Source organism: Syngnathus scovelli, chromosome 7 (assembly GCF_024217435.2).
Source record: "Syngnathus scovelli strain Florida chromosome 7, RoL_Ssco_1.2, whole genome shotgun sequence".
Lineage (NCBI taxonomy): Eukaryota > Metazoa > Chordata > Actinopteri > Syngnathiformes > Syngnathidae > Syngnathus > Syngnathus scovelli.
Genome location: NC_090853.1, coordinates 10,989,331 through 11,008,358, shown reverse-complemented (window position 1 = coordinate 11,008,358; position 19,028 = coordinate 10,989,331). Strand labels below are relative to the sequence as shown.

The 19,028-nt window shown below is 38.3% G+C and overlaps 1 protein-coding gene across 1 annotated transcript; it reads left to right on the top strand.

Moving 5' to 3' along the window:
• The first annotated feature begins 1,294 nt into the window (after positions 1-1,294).
• LOC125972098 (cholinesterase) lies at positions 1,295-8,600 on the top strand. The gene is made up of 10 exons (XM_049725475.1): positions 1,295-1,451; positions 2,308-2,607; positions 3,412-3,637; positions 4,189-4,318; positions 4,411-4,562; positions 4,799-4,985; positions 5,733-6,043; positions 6,291-6,500; positions 6,885-7,042; positions 7,261-8,600. Exons 2-10 carry the CDS (start codon positions 2,316-2,318, stop codon positions 7,356-7,358), a joined length of 1,764 nt encoding a protein of 587 aa, XP_049581432.1. The 5' UTR covers positions 1,295-1,451; positions 2,308-2,315; the 3' UTR covers positions 7,359-8,600.
• Positions 8,601-19,028: the final 10,428 nt, after the last annotated feature.

Below are 19,028 nucleotides of genomic sequence, written 5' to 3'. Positions count from 1 at the left end.
TTCAGACAATACTTTAAGTTTTGCTTTATCCTTAATTGTCAATAGTGATCTTTGCACATTTTTTACTGTCATTTTGTTTTGGGGAAATTAAAATATCTTTATCATGTTTTTTGTTACAGTTGTGACCAGGGGTGCACATAAGGACGAGGCATTCATTCTGAGTAAAAAAAAGCTTGGGTTTTCTCCATTCATGCCACTCTGGGTCTCCCTGTCCCCATCTGAATCCCCCAGCTGATCAGGGAATCCCCAGCAGGAGTGCTTTTCCTAGAAGAGCCCTCCAACAGGTGGTGAGTTACTGGAAGGGGGATCCTATTGTTGGGCTCTCCCTATTGTTCCAAACCCAGCTACAAGTCACTCCCCATCAAGCCGTTTTGTCCATGTTCCAGAGCCCGGTTCGCAAAGTTTCGGTGGGAAAAAAAAATCTGGGTCAAATCAATGCTATTAATCATCACATTATCTGTACTGTGTTTGCGCATCTATCCAACTAATTTTTGTAACGCTGCTGTTTACAGGCTAGCCATAATGTTTAATCCCACTCTCAAGGACGGCTGTGTTGAAATAGTGAGCCACAGATGTGAGACTGGCATACAGACAGAAAAATACATCACCGCTTAAGGATGCCATAAAAAAATGTTTGTTAATTCTTGGAACGTTCACTGAAGCAATCAACAAGTAGGAATTTCTTGTAATGAAAATAAAGTGGAACTCGGTATGACGTCTCACTCAACCTAGCTTTTAAAGATGTGCATCGATGGGGCCATGAGATAAAAGGACATTATTTAGAATACAAAGTTTAAAACAGATAAAACAATATATATATATATATATTTGTATTTAATTCAAAACCACATATTTCTTCTCATGATTTGATTGGTTTGTTATGAAATTCTGTGTTGCAGTTTCTAAATTTAGATAAAGGGCTGTAACACTAATAAAATGAATCAGAATGAATGCAACGGATGAAAGACATACAAGTCTATCTGATCTTAGTAGCTGACCTTTAAACCTATAAAACAAACTTGGGAAAGAGCTACACTAAATAAGGATGTATTATATTGTAAAACAATTGTGGTAAAGATGAATAGAGTACTGTGTGTTCAGAGTAGAAAGCCATCAATAAAAATAAATAAATAAATAAATAAATAAATAAATAAATAAATAAATAAATAAATAAATAAATAAATAAAGAAGATGGAAAAAGTATAGTCTCTCAGGTGTGTGTTCTGCAGATTGGCCCAGGTAAAGCTTGGTCACATGGTTCAACTCTCTAGTTTGCTCTCATTATCACTCGTAGTTCTATTCATACAATAACATTGGAGTCTGGGGAGCCGCTATTGTATAACGCTGGGAGGGGATAAATCCACGGACGCGGGACAGAAAGCATGATTCCACGCCTTCCCAATGTCAAACACAGCGTCCACTCCACGCTAAATGAAACTGCGTCTGACAAGGTAAGACGTCATAGGATAACTTGCAGTGGGTAACTATTAAATTCGGCGCTCAGGTTTTATTCAATGACGCGCGTCATTGTTGGACGGCATTTGCACCTTTTGCGTTGAGACTCGTGCGTGCGGAATATCCCCAAAATGACGGGATAATTGGGATTATCACTATGTGTTTCAAAGTCCAATGTGAGGTGCTTTCACTTTGCACGCACGCGCACGCAATCTTGTTATTGCGCTTCTTGGCGCGCATATGGCGTGTTTTACTAACAATTTACAGAAGTATGCTCCAATTACCTTGTGTATTCTTTACTATTTGTCTTAATTATTATTGCATATTATTTGCCTGTATTGGACAACAATCATTCACTTCAACATGTTTATTCTCATCCAGAGATGCCTGTTGCACAAATGACTTTAAACGCTCCTGTGTGGAATGATACCGTAAAGTTAATCAGATTTTTTTCTTGTAGTGTTAATAAAAATATTGTAGAACCTATAAATGCCCATACATTAGATCAATCTATGTTTTGTTAAAAATAAAGAAAGAAAGAAACTCTAAGAAACTGCATTAATTGCACTGGAAATAACATTTGCGTATTCAGTTAACTAACGATGAAAAACAAACATAAATCAAATTCAACTACATATCAAAAATATGTTGCACCATAATTGCATACTTGACATTCTACAGTGCAACTGCAGAAAAGAAGTAATCCGGTCTTTTTTTTTTTTTTTTTAAAGACACAACTTTTAAAAAATTACGTCCTGCATGCCACATCAGGCTTGACAGCAACGTTTTCTGATTATTTTAGTCTGGAATCTAATATGAAACCTTATGCATGTATGTATGTGTTTCTGCTAGGATTGTCAATGGCGACACATTCAGGACACATGAACTTTGCTCTTCTCATGCTGCTTTCCATCCTGTCATTCACCACACAGAATGACCTTGTAGTCAATACTCGCAATGGGAAAGTTAGAGGAAAATATCTTCCCGTGCTCGGTGGTAGTATCCGAACCTTTCTTGGAATTCCTTATGCAAAACCACCTCTTGGCGAACTGAGATTCAGAGCTCCAGAGCCTGCAGAAAGATGGGAGGGGGTGTTAGATGCCACCAACTATGCAAATTCTTGCTACCAGATTCCGGATACATTCTATCCAGGTATGACATCTTGACACACAGACAGTCACAGTTTTTCATTTCCAGTTTTCTCATTTAGTTTGTTCTTTTGTTGGGCTATGGCACTGTACAAAATGAAAGACTGAAAAAGAACATTTGGCAGGAGAGTATGTGATGGGTGGGAACTGTATCGTTTGCCACCAATGTGTTTTTTGGCTCATGCTGGGATTTTGACAAATACTGTTTGCACTAATATTTCAAAACGTAGAAGTCATTTGGAAAAAATTTGGAAAGTAATACTACAAACCCCACCAAGACATCTCAAGAGGAAGTGCTTTCATATTGTACAACAAATCACTTCTAGTATGCGATTAAAAAAATGGACCAATAAAAAATGGACCAATGACATGTAAAAAAAAAAAAGAAAAGCTAAAATTGCTTTTTTTTTCTCTACCTTATTTATCTGTTGTACGTGTCTAGTTCGACAAGCCAAGCCGCCTACTGTAGATGGAACAAGCTTGGGTCACAGATACATTGCTATTTATAGACACAACCACCTGTCAGGGAGGGTTGTTTGGAAACCAGATAGTACCAGCCATATGTACACTACAAATGCCACCCAAATTTCTCCAAATATAGATTTGAAAACCAAAATTAGATACTACGTTGGCAGAACCCACGCTTGCCATCTTTTTATAATCCATGCTCATAAAATGAGGCGCTTGAATTTATGACTAACAATAAAGTTCACCTCCATATATCTAAGAGAAGAGTGTGAGTCCCTGTAGCAGTCTTTGATTCACTCTCACATTTCACTTGATGAACTAGAGTTTCTTATTTTTTTAGGTTTTATGGGTGCCGAGATGTGGAACCCAAACACTAAACTGAGCGAGGACTGTCTATATCTAAATGTCTGGACCCCTTTCAACCAAGATAGTCAGAGTCCACTGGCTCCTGTCCTTGTCTGGATCTATGGAGGGGGGTTTCATTCAGGAACATCCTCTCTGGACCTATATGATGGCCGCTACCTAAGTAAAGTTGAAAGTGTTGTTGTGGTATCAATGAATTATAGGTGAGAACTTTGAGTGTAAATCCAATTATATGATAATGGTGACCGATTTCTAGCAAACTAGTGGACTTTGTTGCAGCTGGTGTGGGATCAAATCCTTCTCCATGACATTTAACATTGACCTACCGTTGAATGGTTTTAACAAGGGCAGTAGATATCAAAGTTTTTACGTCAATCACCATGCACCTAAAAAAATCTAAGCTCTCCAAGTACCATGACCAACATTAAAGTACACATAGCATAGAGTAGGCATAAAAAAAATTGAGACAAATTTACGTATATTCTCTACAAAGTACATTTAGTATCCTTGAAAGTCTCTGAAACATTATGAATTTGAACAGTGCCTAAATATAGGGAAATATGCACTTAAAAATAATTCTATTTAAATTACATACACATTAAATTAAAAAAGATCAAATAAAAGTTTAAAAGCTAACTGAAATGTATTGCACTCAAACGTTGAATACAACTGAACTAAACGTTATGTAATTATAATTTTTTTGGCTGCATCACTACAGAACTAACTCTGACAATCACAATTTCATGTAATTAAGACTAGGTGCACTTGGTTTCTTGGCGTTGCCTGACAACAACATCCAGGGCAATGCAGGTCTCCTGGACCAGCGGTTAGCTCTCCAATGGGTAGCCAATAATATTGTCGCTTTTGGGGGTGATCCGTCACAGGTAAGAAGTTTGAAATTGTATTCTACGGATTGAAACAGTAATTAACTTGCAAGGTAACAAACTGATTCCTCTTGATTTGCTGTTCTGCACAGGTCACAATTTTTGGGGAAAGTGCTGGGTCTGCATCTGTCGGCTACCACCTCCTCTCCCCAGGTAGTCATGACCTTTTTCAAAGAGCTGTCATGCAGAGTGGTTCTCCAACTGCACCATGGGCGTCAGTCGGCAAGACTGATGCCTATGAAAGGTAATGAAAAGTTTTTCTATCTCTGTGGTGTTTTTTTTTTTTTTTTTTTTTTTTAACTCTAAACCCAACATTGATCTTCAAATATATTGTGACAGGCTTCAACCCTTGCTTATTTTTAAAGTAGTATATCATGGCCCTAAGTACTACTCTTATTTTTACAAGCCAGCATACCAATGTGACTATTTGAACCTGGTGTCTTAAAGATTAAACAGCCACATTGTTACTTTATCATCCAGGTCCATGATGCTGGCAACTTTAATCGGCTGCCCCACATCTTCTCCAGCTCAACTGGACATCTGTTTACAAACGACTGATCCCTGGGTGATAACCTCACGGCAATATGATGTTGTCACAGAACTGACAATAATGCCCTTTCCCTTTGTACCTACTGTGGATGGGGACTTCCTGCCTGATGAAATTGAAGTAGGTCTGAGTCTATCCGGGTATGGCACAAGATTCAGGTTTTACACTTTAGACTGTACGATTTTAGGCTCATATCCTGATTTGAGTCTGTTGATGCTATCTAATAATGAGTATAGTATAAAAAAAATGGAGAATTTGTCTTCTGAAACTAGCACGTATGCCCCACTAGGGAAAAGGGATTTCATGCTTTGAAGTATTCGGAGCTACAAAAACACTCATTAATGAACAATAGTCATATGAAGTGGAATGACTTTCTGCATAAATGATCTGCAGAAAACAGACAAACCACAAACAGCCACTTTTGCTTTTCATCTGTAAACCACCCTCACAGGATTCATCTTCAAAGTCACCAGCTAACCAAATTTGACCTCTGCACAGCAATTCTTACCAAATAAACATGTATTCAGACAGGGACGGACTGGGCACTGATGGCTGATAGCTCCAAAAATATTCCGCCTGCAATACAGTGAGGCGTCAAATAGTGTAATAGCCAATAAGCCCATGAGTTTTACACTGAATTTAGGTTTCATAGTTTTAAAAGGTGCTCAGGTCCTCCTTCTCAGGATCATTGGCTGTTTGGTCTCCCAGGCAAACACTGTCCTCTATTTCGTGCGTGACAGGTCAAACAAAGTATAATTCTGTAAACACTGTGTATAGAGATCTGCTTCACAGAAGACTAATATGAATGGAAGACAAACATGACTTAAAGTCCAAATAATAACTCAAAAAACACTTTTTTTTTCACAGGTGTTGCTGCAGAGTAATACACTTCCAAAGAAAGAAGTGTTATTTGGATTAAACAAGAATGAAGGGACCTACTTTTTAGTTTATGGGATGCCAGGATTTAACATCACCAGTCAGAGTCTCATCACCAGGATGGAGTTCATGGAAGGAGTGCGGCTTGCTATGGCAGGCTTAGACGGTGTTGCAGAAACAGGAGCGATTTTCCACTACACCGATTGGACGGATGAGCATAATATGATGAAAAACCGTGACTCCCTGGGGGATCTGGTTGGAGACCGATTTTTTGTTTGTCCTTTGTTAGAGTTTGCTCACAGGTAAATTCAAGAATGTTGATAGTATTAGAGTAATGTTGGTTTACTTATGGCAGTTTGATCAACCGGTATGTAAATGAGCTACCACCTTAAAGCTCATTTACCTGCCAGCTTGGTTGATGAGAAGGACGTAAAAGAAAGAAAATACCCTTGGTAATACTAGCAAGCATGTTTTATTGTTACTGTTATATTGCAATGGTGTTTATTTAATGACCTACAAATTCAGTTACTCTGTATTTGTTCCCCTCAGGTACTCACAACAGGGCGGTAAAATATTCCAATACTTTTTTGACCACCAATCTTCCTTAAATCCTTGGCCAGCATGGATGGGTGTTTTACATGGTTACGAGATAGAGTTTGTGTTCGGATTGCCACTGAATGGAACATGGGGATACACAATGACGGAAGTGAACATGACCAAGAAGTTTCTGAAACACTGGGGCAACTTTGCAAGGACGGGGTATGTATAAGCAAATACGTACATATGAGCAAAATTATCGGCACTTATCAATCACCGACTGTTTCGTTCCCCTAATCGTGTATTTGGTTCATTCAAACATTTGTGAAAGATTAGGGTTTTCTAAAAAAAATTAAACAACACCAGTGATGCAACAGGTGGATTTGATGTGTTCCCTCTTACTTATCGCGTAAGGAACAAGAGAGAGCACAAATTCAGACAACATAAAATTATACTGCAGCAAGGTGGATGAACTTATACTTTCTTCATGATACTTTTATTGGGGATTGATATTTAGAATGAACTGCCCTTAAAGCCTATGTAAATGTAATTTTTCTGGTATTGTGTGAATGCATCTCAAATCTTTTTGTATCCATTTCTATTCAGAAATCCAGGAATTGACGGGGTTGCATGGCCCTTGTTCACCCCTGAAGGCCAAGAGTATTTCACACTGAACTCTGACCTTCCAGAAAAACGAAGTATGATGAGAGCCAAAGACTGTTACTTGTGGAATAAAGTGATGCCGGGAATACAGAAGATTTCAGGTAGGTTTCTCCAATTTTATGCGAAAACAAACAAAAACATGTTAAACTACAAAACAGACATTTTATCAATCAGACCACACATCTTTCACACTTAGGTTTCCCTGTGTTTACAAAACAGGTTATATTCCACAGTATATCATATTTATAATTAATGTGCGGTATATAACATGATCACTTTAAAAAAAATCCTACGAGTATGTGTCTGTCTTTGTCCACAGATGAGCGAGAGGCTTGTATGACTGCAAATGGAATAATGCTCCGCTACAATTTCACGTTTCTTATGATTTCATTGTTTATCATTTTAGTCTGTTGGTAAAGTACACAGGAGGAAAATATTTTTCTTATCTTGGCGACAATAGCTAAAGTTCTTATTACATTTTAGACCCGACTGAATTAAATGAATTGTGTATACCATACTTCGACAACAATCAGAGAACTGGACTTGAAATCAAAGAACTGGACCTGACTTGCACCAGGAGCAGAAATAGAGCAAGTAGTGTTACATTTCATGAGGCCAAAGTGTTTTTTATTTTGCTTTTAACATCAGGGAATGTCTGTATTTTTACTAATATATTTGTTTCTATGCATATTAATAAAGTATTGGCAATACGTGCATAAAATGCATTACAAGAGAAGCCTTAATCCATGTGAAACATGATGTTTTATAGTATTAAATTAGACTAAAACTTAAGTGTTTCTCTTTTTTTTTTTTTTTTTAAAAGGGTTTTGGTTTATTCATACCATGTTAACAGTAAAATAAATTATTTTTGAATTATGAGGTGTAGGTATTTTTTTTGTATGTGTGAAAGAATAAGTCAGCACACACACTAAACACACGCTAAAATATAATTTACCAACATTTTCATTAACATTAAAAAAAAATACATAAAAAAAAATACCACATCACAGTCTAGTTAAAGAAAGACGGAATGGTCATGCATAGAAAAACTGCAGGCATGACAACTGAATACAATTAAAATAGACACAGTTGTTTCATACCCAAACTAGGAAAGAGTGATTTCTATTGAGTAAAAAAATAACAGCTGCCGGGGGACAGATGTCAAGATTGAGTGGTGATCAACATTTTTGACACATTCATTAATTAGAGTCCGCTCCCACACGTCTACAGAAATGAGCATTTTCAACACAAAGGCATAGTTAAGGTGGGACGTGTTGTCAACGGCTTGACAGTGGACTTAAACAGTGATTGCCAAGACCATTGTTCCATTCAAGCAGATAAATGAGAAGTATTCACAAAAAGCAAGTGCCATTCATTATTCTCATGTTTAAACGCCTGCAATAACCCCAATTACATTATTGACTTGAGTGATAAGGACTAATTTCCTGTGTTCGTTATAAATGTGTGATTGTCAGATACAATGCAGCATTAATTTGCCAATCAGCAATACCAGTTGATACTCTTATAGTTAGGATTATAACTAAGTGAAATTACAGTGCGACTGAATCGATGATTTTCTGTCAAAATACACACTTTCTTCCTCTTTCATTTAAGCACAAGCAGCCTATAATAAAGAGAAAAACACCCGTTATTAATGAAGTTTGTGTCCTTGTATTTCATTTTTAATGGACCAGCTCATGCTCACATCTCATGTGGTAGTTGCTGGCATAAGTGTCATTTAAACCTTGCATTTAATCAGAAAATCATTGACGTGACCTGTCAAAAATGCAGATTTATTTAGTTGATTTGTTTTTTTTTTGTAACAAGGTATTATATGAAAATTATCCATCTTCCCAGCCCTGATCCACTGATGATAAATATTGAAGAAAGTTGCCTCAAACCATAAAGTATAAATGTCATGCTTAACGAGTTTGAGATTATTGCAATAACAAGGCTGCTTCCACAATGGCATTATATGAAAGCAAAGTTTAAAAAAAAATTATAATGGTCTGTTAACAGACAAAAAATGGACTGCATAGCAGACGAAAATAGAGACAGAAAAACTCAGAGTGCCCCTGAGGAGAACTGAATGCCATTTTTTGTACTCATCATCCTCTTTCATTCCTTCCAAATGGTATGTGTTGTGCAAGTCCGTCCGTCCATCCATCCATCCATCCATCCATCCATCCATCCATCCATCCATCCATCCATCCATCCATCCATCCATCCATCCATCCATCCATCCATCCATCCATCCATCCATCCATCCATTTTCTATACCGCTTGTCCCCATGGGGGTCGCGGGTGCGCTGGAGCCTATCCCAGCAGTCATCGGGCAGTAGCCGGGGGACACCCTGGACCAGTTGCCAGCCGATCGCAGGACAAACAACTATCCGCACTCGCACTCACACCTAGGGCTCAATTGGCTTACCAAGGATGTTTTCGGGATGTGGGAGGAAACCGGAGTGCCCGGAGAAAACCTACACGGGCACGGGGAGAACATGCAAACTCCACAGAGGAAGGGTCGGAGGTGGAATCGAACCGGCACCCTCCTAACTGTGAGATGGACGTGCTAACCAGCGTGCCACCGAGCCGCCCATTGTGCAAGTCGAATTTGGTAAAAATAGTAGATGAGCAGAAAGGAACAAATGCTGAGTCCATGAGGGGGAGTGGAAACTTTTTCTTAATGGTAATGTCATTCATCTTTCCATCCATTATCCATGCCGCTTATCCTCACGAGGGTCGGGGGAGTGCTGGATCATATCCCAGCTGACTTTGGGCAGTAGGCAGGGGACACCCTGAATTGGTTGCGAGCCAATCGCAGAGCACAAAGAGAGGAGCAATCATTCGCACTCACACTCACACCTACCGGCAATGTGGAGAGTTCAGTCCGCCTACCATGCATGATTTGGAAGAAACTGGAATATCAAGAGAAAACCCACAGACGTGCTAACCAGTGTTCTACTCTGCACCGTAATGTCATTCAGTTCACCGTAATCAACGCAATGGTGACAAGATTTATCCTTGTCAGTGACGAATAATCCAGCACCAATAAGAGACGAGACTGTCTTCAGGCTTTCTGTTCAGGTCTCGACACTTTGAACAGTTTCACATTTAGCAATGGAGCATTGGGAACTAATTCAGTGGCGCAGTCATATGGGTGGTGCGGAGAGAGTGACTGGACCTCATCTTTCCTAAACACAACTTCAAGATCATGGTACTCCACAGGGCAAATTGATTGGTTCAGTGGACGGAGTGTATGGAATAGCCAAACTAGGAGCAGCGGCAGTTAATACAGCAGAATGTATTCTAAATTTCAAGTTTAGGAATATTCCACGGCGACACAATGGAGCAGTGTTAGCACGTCTGCCTCACAGTTCACAATTTGATTCCGGCTCCGGCCTTTCTTTGTGGAGTCTGCACGTTCTCCCGTGCCTTTCTTCCCACATTCCAAAAACATGCATGGTAGGGCGATTGACCACTCGTAAATTGTTCGTAGGTTTGATCGTGAGTGTGAATGGTTGTTTGATACATGCTAATATTTTAGATCTCCTTGAATATACTTTACAATAATTTACATGGGGTAGCCTAATGGAGAAGCAGTGTAGAGCAAAGGTCGATAATTCATTGTTATCAAATCTGTTTTTCCCAATTACTCCTCAACAACAAAACTGTCCCCCATGCCAAGGTTCTATCTTCTGTATCTTTGTCACACTTATGGCTCCATTCCAGTAATATCTTCTAATTAACAAGATAGCTGTAAAGCATTACCATTCAAGGTCATTGTTTTTTAACCTTGTCCTAAGATGAATACCCTTGTCACTCGCTTACATTATCTCAAGTGGAATACGCAAACCATTTACAATGATGTACTACCAATTTAACTAACCCTAACCTTTTAAATATGTATACAGCCGGTCCATTTTGGATTTACTGATTCATCAATCACATTACCATTTAGCAAAGAATATATAATTTGGTGGTTGCCACTGGATGAGGTCGTTTCACATTTAAGCAGAATCAATGCTCACCCTTGAGACACTTCTTAATAAAATACACAGAAGAATAGTTTACAATGAAGTGGCTTCTCTTTCCATCGAGGACTAAATACAATAGAATGGTGTCAGCTACTAAAAACAGTGTGGCCTTTTTCCAGAGATGCCGAGGTGTTTTCAGTCCAGCTGGGAGACAGAGGGCCTTATTTTGCTGCACTCAGTAGCCAGTCATCTGATGCATTTGCAAATTTTGTTACAAAAAGTAGACTAAATTTTAGACAGCTGGTATGTGGGATTGATGACCCAAATGCGGGGAAGCAAGGAAGTGGGGCTGTGGTACAATCTTTATTTCGAACATCCAAAACAAAAAAGAAAAAACAAAACAAATAACACTCTAAAGTGCCACATATAAGTCCATACAACAAACAAACAAAAAATAAACCAACAAACAGAAAAAATAATTATATATATTATAATATTATATATTATATATATATAATGATAAGTGGCTGTAGTGAAGTTTTATAAGTATTCCCCTGAACCTCAGCACAGTAATGCAAATAGGGCAAGACAAGAGTACAATAAAGTGTACGAAGTAAATGATAATCCAGTAATTCTTTTGCTTTGTATATGACTGCCATGCTTCTTGAAATTTTAGACTTTACGTTTTTGATGTGTGGCTTCCAACTCAGCCTGTCATCTATTATAACCCCAAGAAATTTGTTCAATCAAAAATTTGTAATTTAAATGAAACAAAAACAGCAACATGAAGTGCTCCAAAAGGGAGAGTTCTTGACAAAGTTCAAACAAAAGATGACTGTGATAAAAAGTCACAACAAAAAGGATTCCAACAGTGAGCTGTGGCAACAAAGCAGGGCAAGGCGAGGGTTCGAGGACTATGGATCTGATCACTAGGAAAAATTAAAGGAACAGGAAGTCAAAACTATGGACATCAAAGTACCAAGATAACTTAAAAAATACATTTAGACGTGACTTGGACAAGGCGGTACATCGGACAGAGGACAATTGACAATGACCCAACAAAGAAAAGTATAATTCGATTCATGAGAGTGCCTTAACTGACCCAAAATGGCAGTCATCACATTGAGACTGCAATGTGAATTCCATGGCAAGTATAAAACCAATTTATTTCACCCTAAGAAAAGCTTTATCTTTTGTTAGAACACAAACTATACCTTTCTCATTTTTATCTTGGTAAATCATTTTAAATTCACATACACTACAGTTCACGGTACGGTTTTTTTTTTTTTACAGAAATTAAAGTGCCAACAAATTTCTTCTTCCTTGTTTTCTGATCACGAAATACAGTGAACTGTTGATCTTATTCGGGTTTTCAGATGTTGTTAAAATCTTAATTTAAGAGTCAGCAACTACATACAACCCTGCTTGGGGAAAAAGGATGTTGCTTATTCATACAACGCACGCTCCTGCTTTCATCCCCACATCCAAGCACCCCCACTCTCCATTACTCCTCTCAATGCAGTGCTTTTGCCAAGCGCCTTAGCGTTGAGCTGCTCTCCTTTCAATACCGCTGATTAAAAATGTCGGATGCATCAACACGACTAAGCAGATTACAGATTTAGTTTCCCGAAGCAAAGGTTTCTACTAGGGTAAAAAGTGAGCAATATTAGAGCACATATAGGACCAATTCTACTGCAGTATGTCACTTTTAGTTGTAAAGTATATATTTCTGTTTACATTTTTCTCAGTAATTCTGTTGTTGTTTATGTCCTGTACCAATGTGTTGTTAAAACAAATCCAGTAATAATTCATATTCAGACCTATGGAAGTCACCAACATTTGTCGGGTCAACAGATGAGATTATTTTCCCAAATTGTTCTGCCCTATTGTGATACATGGTGGCATATTATTGTTGTCTATAATTGCCCTGCGATTGAGTGGCAACTAGTTCAGGGTGTTCCATACCCCTCACCTAAAGTCATCTGGGACCTGCTCCAGCTTACCCGTGATCCTAATGAGAAAAGGTTTGTATTGGAATTTTTTGTCTTTATGCTAACATGACACATTATCCAATTGTGAACCTTGTTAAAAAAAAATAAAATAAAAATAAAAAAACCTTCTGCGCATACAATGCAGGATACAATTTATGAATAAATTCTATGAATCATACTGCTGGATATTCATCAATCAACTAAATGTTTTATTTTAACATGTATTACTTATGTGTCTCACTAAGTACCAATAACTGCGGTCTCGAGAGGAATCTTGACTAAAGAGATAGTCTGAACGCTCAGTATTCAGTGTTGTGAGATTATATTGTTTTCCAACATTCTTGTATGCAGAAAACCGTATCACATGTCCTATATTGATCAATCTGTACAATCTTTTTGGTTTGAGCTCCATTAATTGTTGGACATTGCAATGAACCCTAGCTGATTTGTAAGCGGGGAAGCTTCGAATGGAGTAGGCCTGTGGTTGCCATGCATGAACAAAAAACAGATCATGAACTTGTTTCTGAGCTGCCCCAAACTTGTTCGGGTCAGAGACTGACTTCGGCACGACAGGATTATTCTGCTGCAGAATGATGGCATAGACAATGAACCCCTTTCACATCCTGCCAGAAAGTGTCTCATCCTCTTTGCAAGACCAATGACTTTTTAGGCAAATGTTTTGACAAGACAAAGCCCTGAATAAAAACTGACAGAACAGTGCAGTGTTTTCACACTTTAATAAGCAAAAAAATCTCCTGCAGTAGTCTTATTTCACACAGCCTCAAAATACTAGCCTAATTGAGGCAAATTGTCTCAATGTAGAATGAGACATCTGAATAAACCGGGAAGTGAAAAAGTGGAAGCACAGTACACACCTTAGCTATTGGCCTGGCTCATTAAGATTGATTATAATGATTATAATGACATGAAATGGGTATTCATGTAGCTTAATTCCCAAATTAACAGACATGTTGCTCAGTATTAAAATGAATACACAGCTAATAGGGTATAATGAAGAATTATTACCGAACCTTTGTAAATGCAGCACGTTTTTTACAGTTCTAAAACTGGGTTGAGGTTGTAAGTTGTACAGTTGTAAGCTTGTACTCGATCTTAGCGGTGATCCAATAAGTATCTGGTAAATTAACAATTAACAATCCACATGGTATTAGATTACATTCACCCTCAACCAAAGTTGATGCACACGTTAAAGTGCTGGTGTACAATGCCATACCGAGGATTCCCATCACTCACGTCAGCAGATGTCAGAAACTGATGTGATGGAGGCTTAATGAAAGAGAGAAATAACCCGAACAGATGAATTTCCCTAATAAAGTCATACCCTTGAACTCACACATGCATGGCTGTACATCCCCTTCCCCAGAGGGATTTTCTCATTCTTTTGAAGAACATGAGACATACTGATTATCATGTCACACAGCAAGCTCACCTATACAGAATTCACCCTGCTTTCTCTTTGTCCTTGTACCGGCATGTCTATTGTTTGGCAGAATTAAAGCAAAGTGAATGACAAACTTGAATGTCAGCCCCCCCCCCTCTCTCTCTCTCTCATTGATGTTGTTAATGGTGAAACAATCAAATGTGGAATATGCAGAATGTTCTCTAAGTTAGAATTATTTAAAAGTATATATAAAAGAAAAATAAATCACCACCCCACATAGTCCATTCGAGGTGACAACTAACAAAAGCACAATATGAAAATTATTCTTCTCATCTGCATACCTTGCTCATCTTGCTTGGTAGCATCTCCTCAAGTGTCAGGGTGGTGATGGGGGGGATAATAAATTTAACAGGAAAAATAAAACAATTGAAAACACTTTGAAACAAAGTGATTCAGTTTAAATAAAATATGTGGGATTTTCAGGCTGGATTTACTCCTAAAATCTGATTGTAACCATCTTTGACGTAACTTTTTGATCACGTTTTGCCATGCTGGGCTTTTGATGTGAAAAACCGTGTCTGCGTAATAACGGATTAGATTTGTGTGGATCATCATGGCTAAATCCTGCTTGGAGCTCTAAAGGCCGTTCTGCACTGGATACTGCAGTGTCCAATTACAAGACCCCTACAAGTGCTAATCATGCCTCTCAACAGGTGAAGTCAGTTTGCAGGATGACAATGCCCCAAAATGATTTTCATAAGTGTGCCATTGTTTGTTTGCATGCATGCAGCCCATTTTAATGGAGTCTTATTTTCCTCTGGTTGTTTGAGAATCACTCATATTTCACATCATATAACAAGGCTTAGTTTAGGACAGCAAGCTGGGCTGGTGTGGAAAACCCAACTATTTATGCTCCAAGTTGGGGGCACGCCCCACTCCGATAAATGATATCATCTGGGATGTAGGGGAACAAACTGGCTTGAAAGTGACAGCAGTACCAATGCCAATAGAAAGCTGTAGAAAGTACACAACTTACAGGCTTTGTCAGCTTGCCAGATAAATTTGTTCTGTCTTGAACCGGGTGAGTCGCCACACTACAAGTCTGACACCAACCAGACCCCTCTTGATCATTGTGTGCTGCTGACACAGGTTGTTGGGGAAAAGAAGCAACAGGGAACCGGTTTACGTCTGGGTGAGTAGAAACAGCTATTAAAACATGCATGTTTTTCATGGTTTTTCTGTCAACGTTATTATCAAAGCCCCTTCCTATTGCTTCTTCAACTAGCACAGAACACAGACACGCATTTCCCACTGGTTAGACCAAAAAAAAACAGAGGCAATATGAGTCATTTAATAATATTTGAAAACCTATGAGTATGTGTTTGAGCCCATGTTGAAGACCTTATTTAATCATCGTGGGCTCAATTTCACAGAAAACACTAATGAATAATATTATCAGTGGTGGGGTCAGGGCCAGCAAGGCTTTTTTTCTGGTAAACACTACAAGAAGCACTGACAAGTTAAATTGTAAAATTTGCTCCATTAAATGGTATTCATTTATCCTCAACAATAAAGTTACTTCATTTTGTGACTTTTCTCTTGGTTGCACTGCTTCTTGTTCAAGTATGTACGTAGATGTTAGATCTTTTTGTTCGATTACATTCATCATATTAATATTATTTGCTTAGAGGCTTCAGAATCAGAAGTGCTGGTCAATGTAACATTTTATCAGCAATGGGACTGTTTCTGACATCAATAAGTTTTCGAAGGGCCAGCTAGCTGGGCCATAAAAATGTGACTTTTTTCATCTTCTGAGTAGATGTTTCGAGCAATGTTCAAGTCTTGCCTCAGATCCTCAATACAATTTAGGTTTGGACTTTAACTGGGCCATTCCAACACATGCATATTCTTCAAATCTGTCTCTTGAACTTCACCAAGATGTGACTGATGAGGTTTTAGCCCACCAGCGATATTTACATGAAAGTTGTGTTTAACACTCGGGTCATTCTAAACTTACATGGTAGTGTCTCTGCTGGTCAACTTAATAAAGTTTAGTATAGTTTTCGACAAGTTCTCCCAGCACCTAGTCAGATCCTTTAAAGCCACGATTCTGGGTTGTTAGTCTGCCGTACGTTGTGTCATTTTTGTTATTTTCTCCGTCCATCACGCTGTCTGTTTGACTTTGTTGCAGACCTGCAACAAAGCCGAAAGAGCACACATAATCCACACAATCTACTGGCAAAGTGCTGCAGCTCAAATTGCCATTTACTCTCCTCGTCCCTGGAGATTGGATTCTTAGCCTCATGTTCAAGAGTGCAAGAGCAGGAAGAGTGCTTTGAATATAAAAGCAACTACTGGTTCTTGTAGAACAAATTTACTAAGTTAAATTCAAATATGAAGACATACAGCAAAGTGGGACAAAGTGACATGTGATCTGCACATACTGTACAATTTGTTCAACATCATTGCGGTAATGCTCCAGGCCTGGCCAAACCTGGAAATGTGGACGTGCCAAATCAAATTCAACATTTTGGCCTGTTTCTTTCTTTTTTTTTTTTTTTTTTTTTTAATATGAAATTAATGATGTCTATAAGGAAGCCATATTTGCTGGATGACAAAGAGCACATGCTGGTCAGTGTATGAAAGGGAACCATACACTTTTGTTTGGTCAGGGAGTACTGAAGGCTATTTTTCACCAAAACGCCAAAATCTGGGCTGCGATGTAGCTGCAATATGGAGTTGAATACATATTACCTCTAAAGCACAAATGGAGAGATTTACATACGTCAGTGGAAAGATAACATCACTGCCTCCAACAAACACAAGTGAAAATTGTTGTCTTTATGACTGTGTGGTTGTACTTTGGAATTAAACAACAATCCATGACCTTATACAAGCTCTACAAGGTCTGTTGACTGTGAAATATTGCAAAACGTTGGGATGCTCGATAAAGCAAAAGTCCTTGTCTCTTTCTTATTTACTCTCTGAGCAAGGCAGAAAAAAAATTAAAAAGTTGTTATTGTAAGCAGCGTCAGGCATCCCAGTCAGTCCATCATACATGGCCGTCCAACTCATCTTACAAAGTGACAACAAAAATCCATCACATTTTCACTGGTAAGAAAGAATGACTGGTCGGTGAAGCCAACAAATAATTTTTCACTTGTAGTGATGATGCATTGGCAACAAAAGCCTCAAGTGAGCTTGGTTGATCCTTGATATATAGTATTTTATACAATATTCTGCTGATGCGAACGTCACATTCAATCCAAATGTAAGTCGCTGACATATAACTTAAACTTAAGAATTATTTGTTGGTTCTGGAGAGAAATTACACACTTCAAGGGATAAAATATTTAAAAACACCAATCAAGTTTCCATATACAGCTTCTTGCCAAGTGAATGGCTGCGATACGAAACCACATGAACCGAAATATTGGGACAAAGAAAGATAATGTGTATCGTGATGCCCCATGCAGTTATAATCATTTCCACTTTTATGGGGAACTTTTCTAAAATATTTCAAAACGTTCGTCCAGTTATCCAGAAAAGGCAAAAGCAGAAGGTCAGAGGTCACTGTTGTTGGATAATGACACCTGACACACAATTTTCTGTAAGCTACATTTAATTAATCCTAAGGGTGAAGCATCGCTCAATGGCCTTGGACTTGTTTGGCTTTTCTTGGCAGAGCTCAAAACAAACTGACATTTTATACGTTTGCTTGTTTATGTTTATTTTGCTGCTGGTATGTTATTTGTATCCTCAGTCCAGAAATGTCCAAAGCCTAAACTACTTTTGCCTCATAGAGATCATATAGTTGACCCAGTTCTTCCTGTTCATTCCCCTTTATGAAGAACTGGAATCCGAGTGAAATTTTACAACAGAGGGACTAAAAAAGACACCACTAACAGACTCATAGAATTCACTGTTCATGATAGGAGTCCTTTTTATCATTTCTCCCTCGACTTATTACTCGCCTATTCTGTGCTCTTTTCACTGTATCATGATCATGTTCGCTTTGGGAACCTCTATTTAGCTTGTCATTTCACCCTGATATTTACTCTTCAGTTGCTATTATTAAACTGAAACAGTGGAGAGTTTCTGTTTCTGGACCTGGATTTGACACCTCTGCTTCCAGTGTGATCAGTTCAAGCTTCAACCACAATCTAATGAGGATGCAACTTTTTGGTTATTGTGGTTTGGCAATGTCCCTTAAAAACAGGAAAATATGTTGTTGTTTTTTATGTTACTTTGAAGGATCACCCCATTAAATTGTAAACTATGTTCATAGCTAAGGGAAAGATAATTAATTATGTTTCTAAGGGTCCATGACTAACTTCACCTAGATATCTGTAATGCATCAAGGCTGTACTTGCACTGCAATGTTTTGAGGTCTGCAAGTGTGTTCTGTAGTGTCTCGTGTCTTGCCATTTATTTGCATTTTAGAGCTCAGTGGATTAACTGTCAACAATGCAAGTGAAAGAAAAAGTTCTGAAAAGTTAATAATTACTCCTGTGATCTCTCCATGTGAAGCCCCGAAAACATTTTCAAATTATTTATCCAGTACAAAAAATGCTCCATTTACCTCAGATGTCTCACTTTGACATTAGTTGACAACATCACTTTAAATTTCCAAAGCATTACGATTATTTTGTTCTCGTAAGTGCATGTGAGCATATTTGATGTTTTCCAGACCTCACCATGATACTTATCCTGTCAT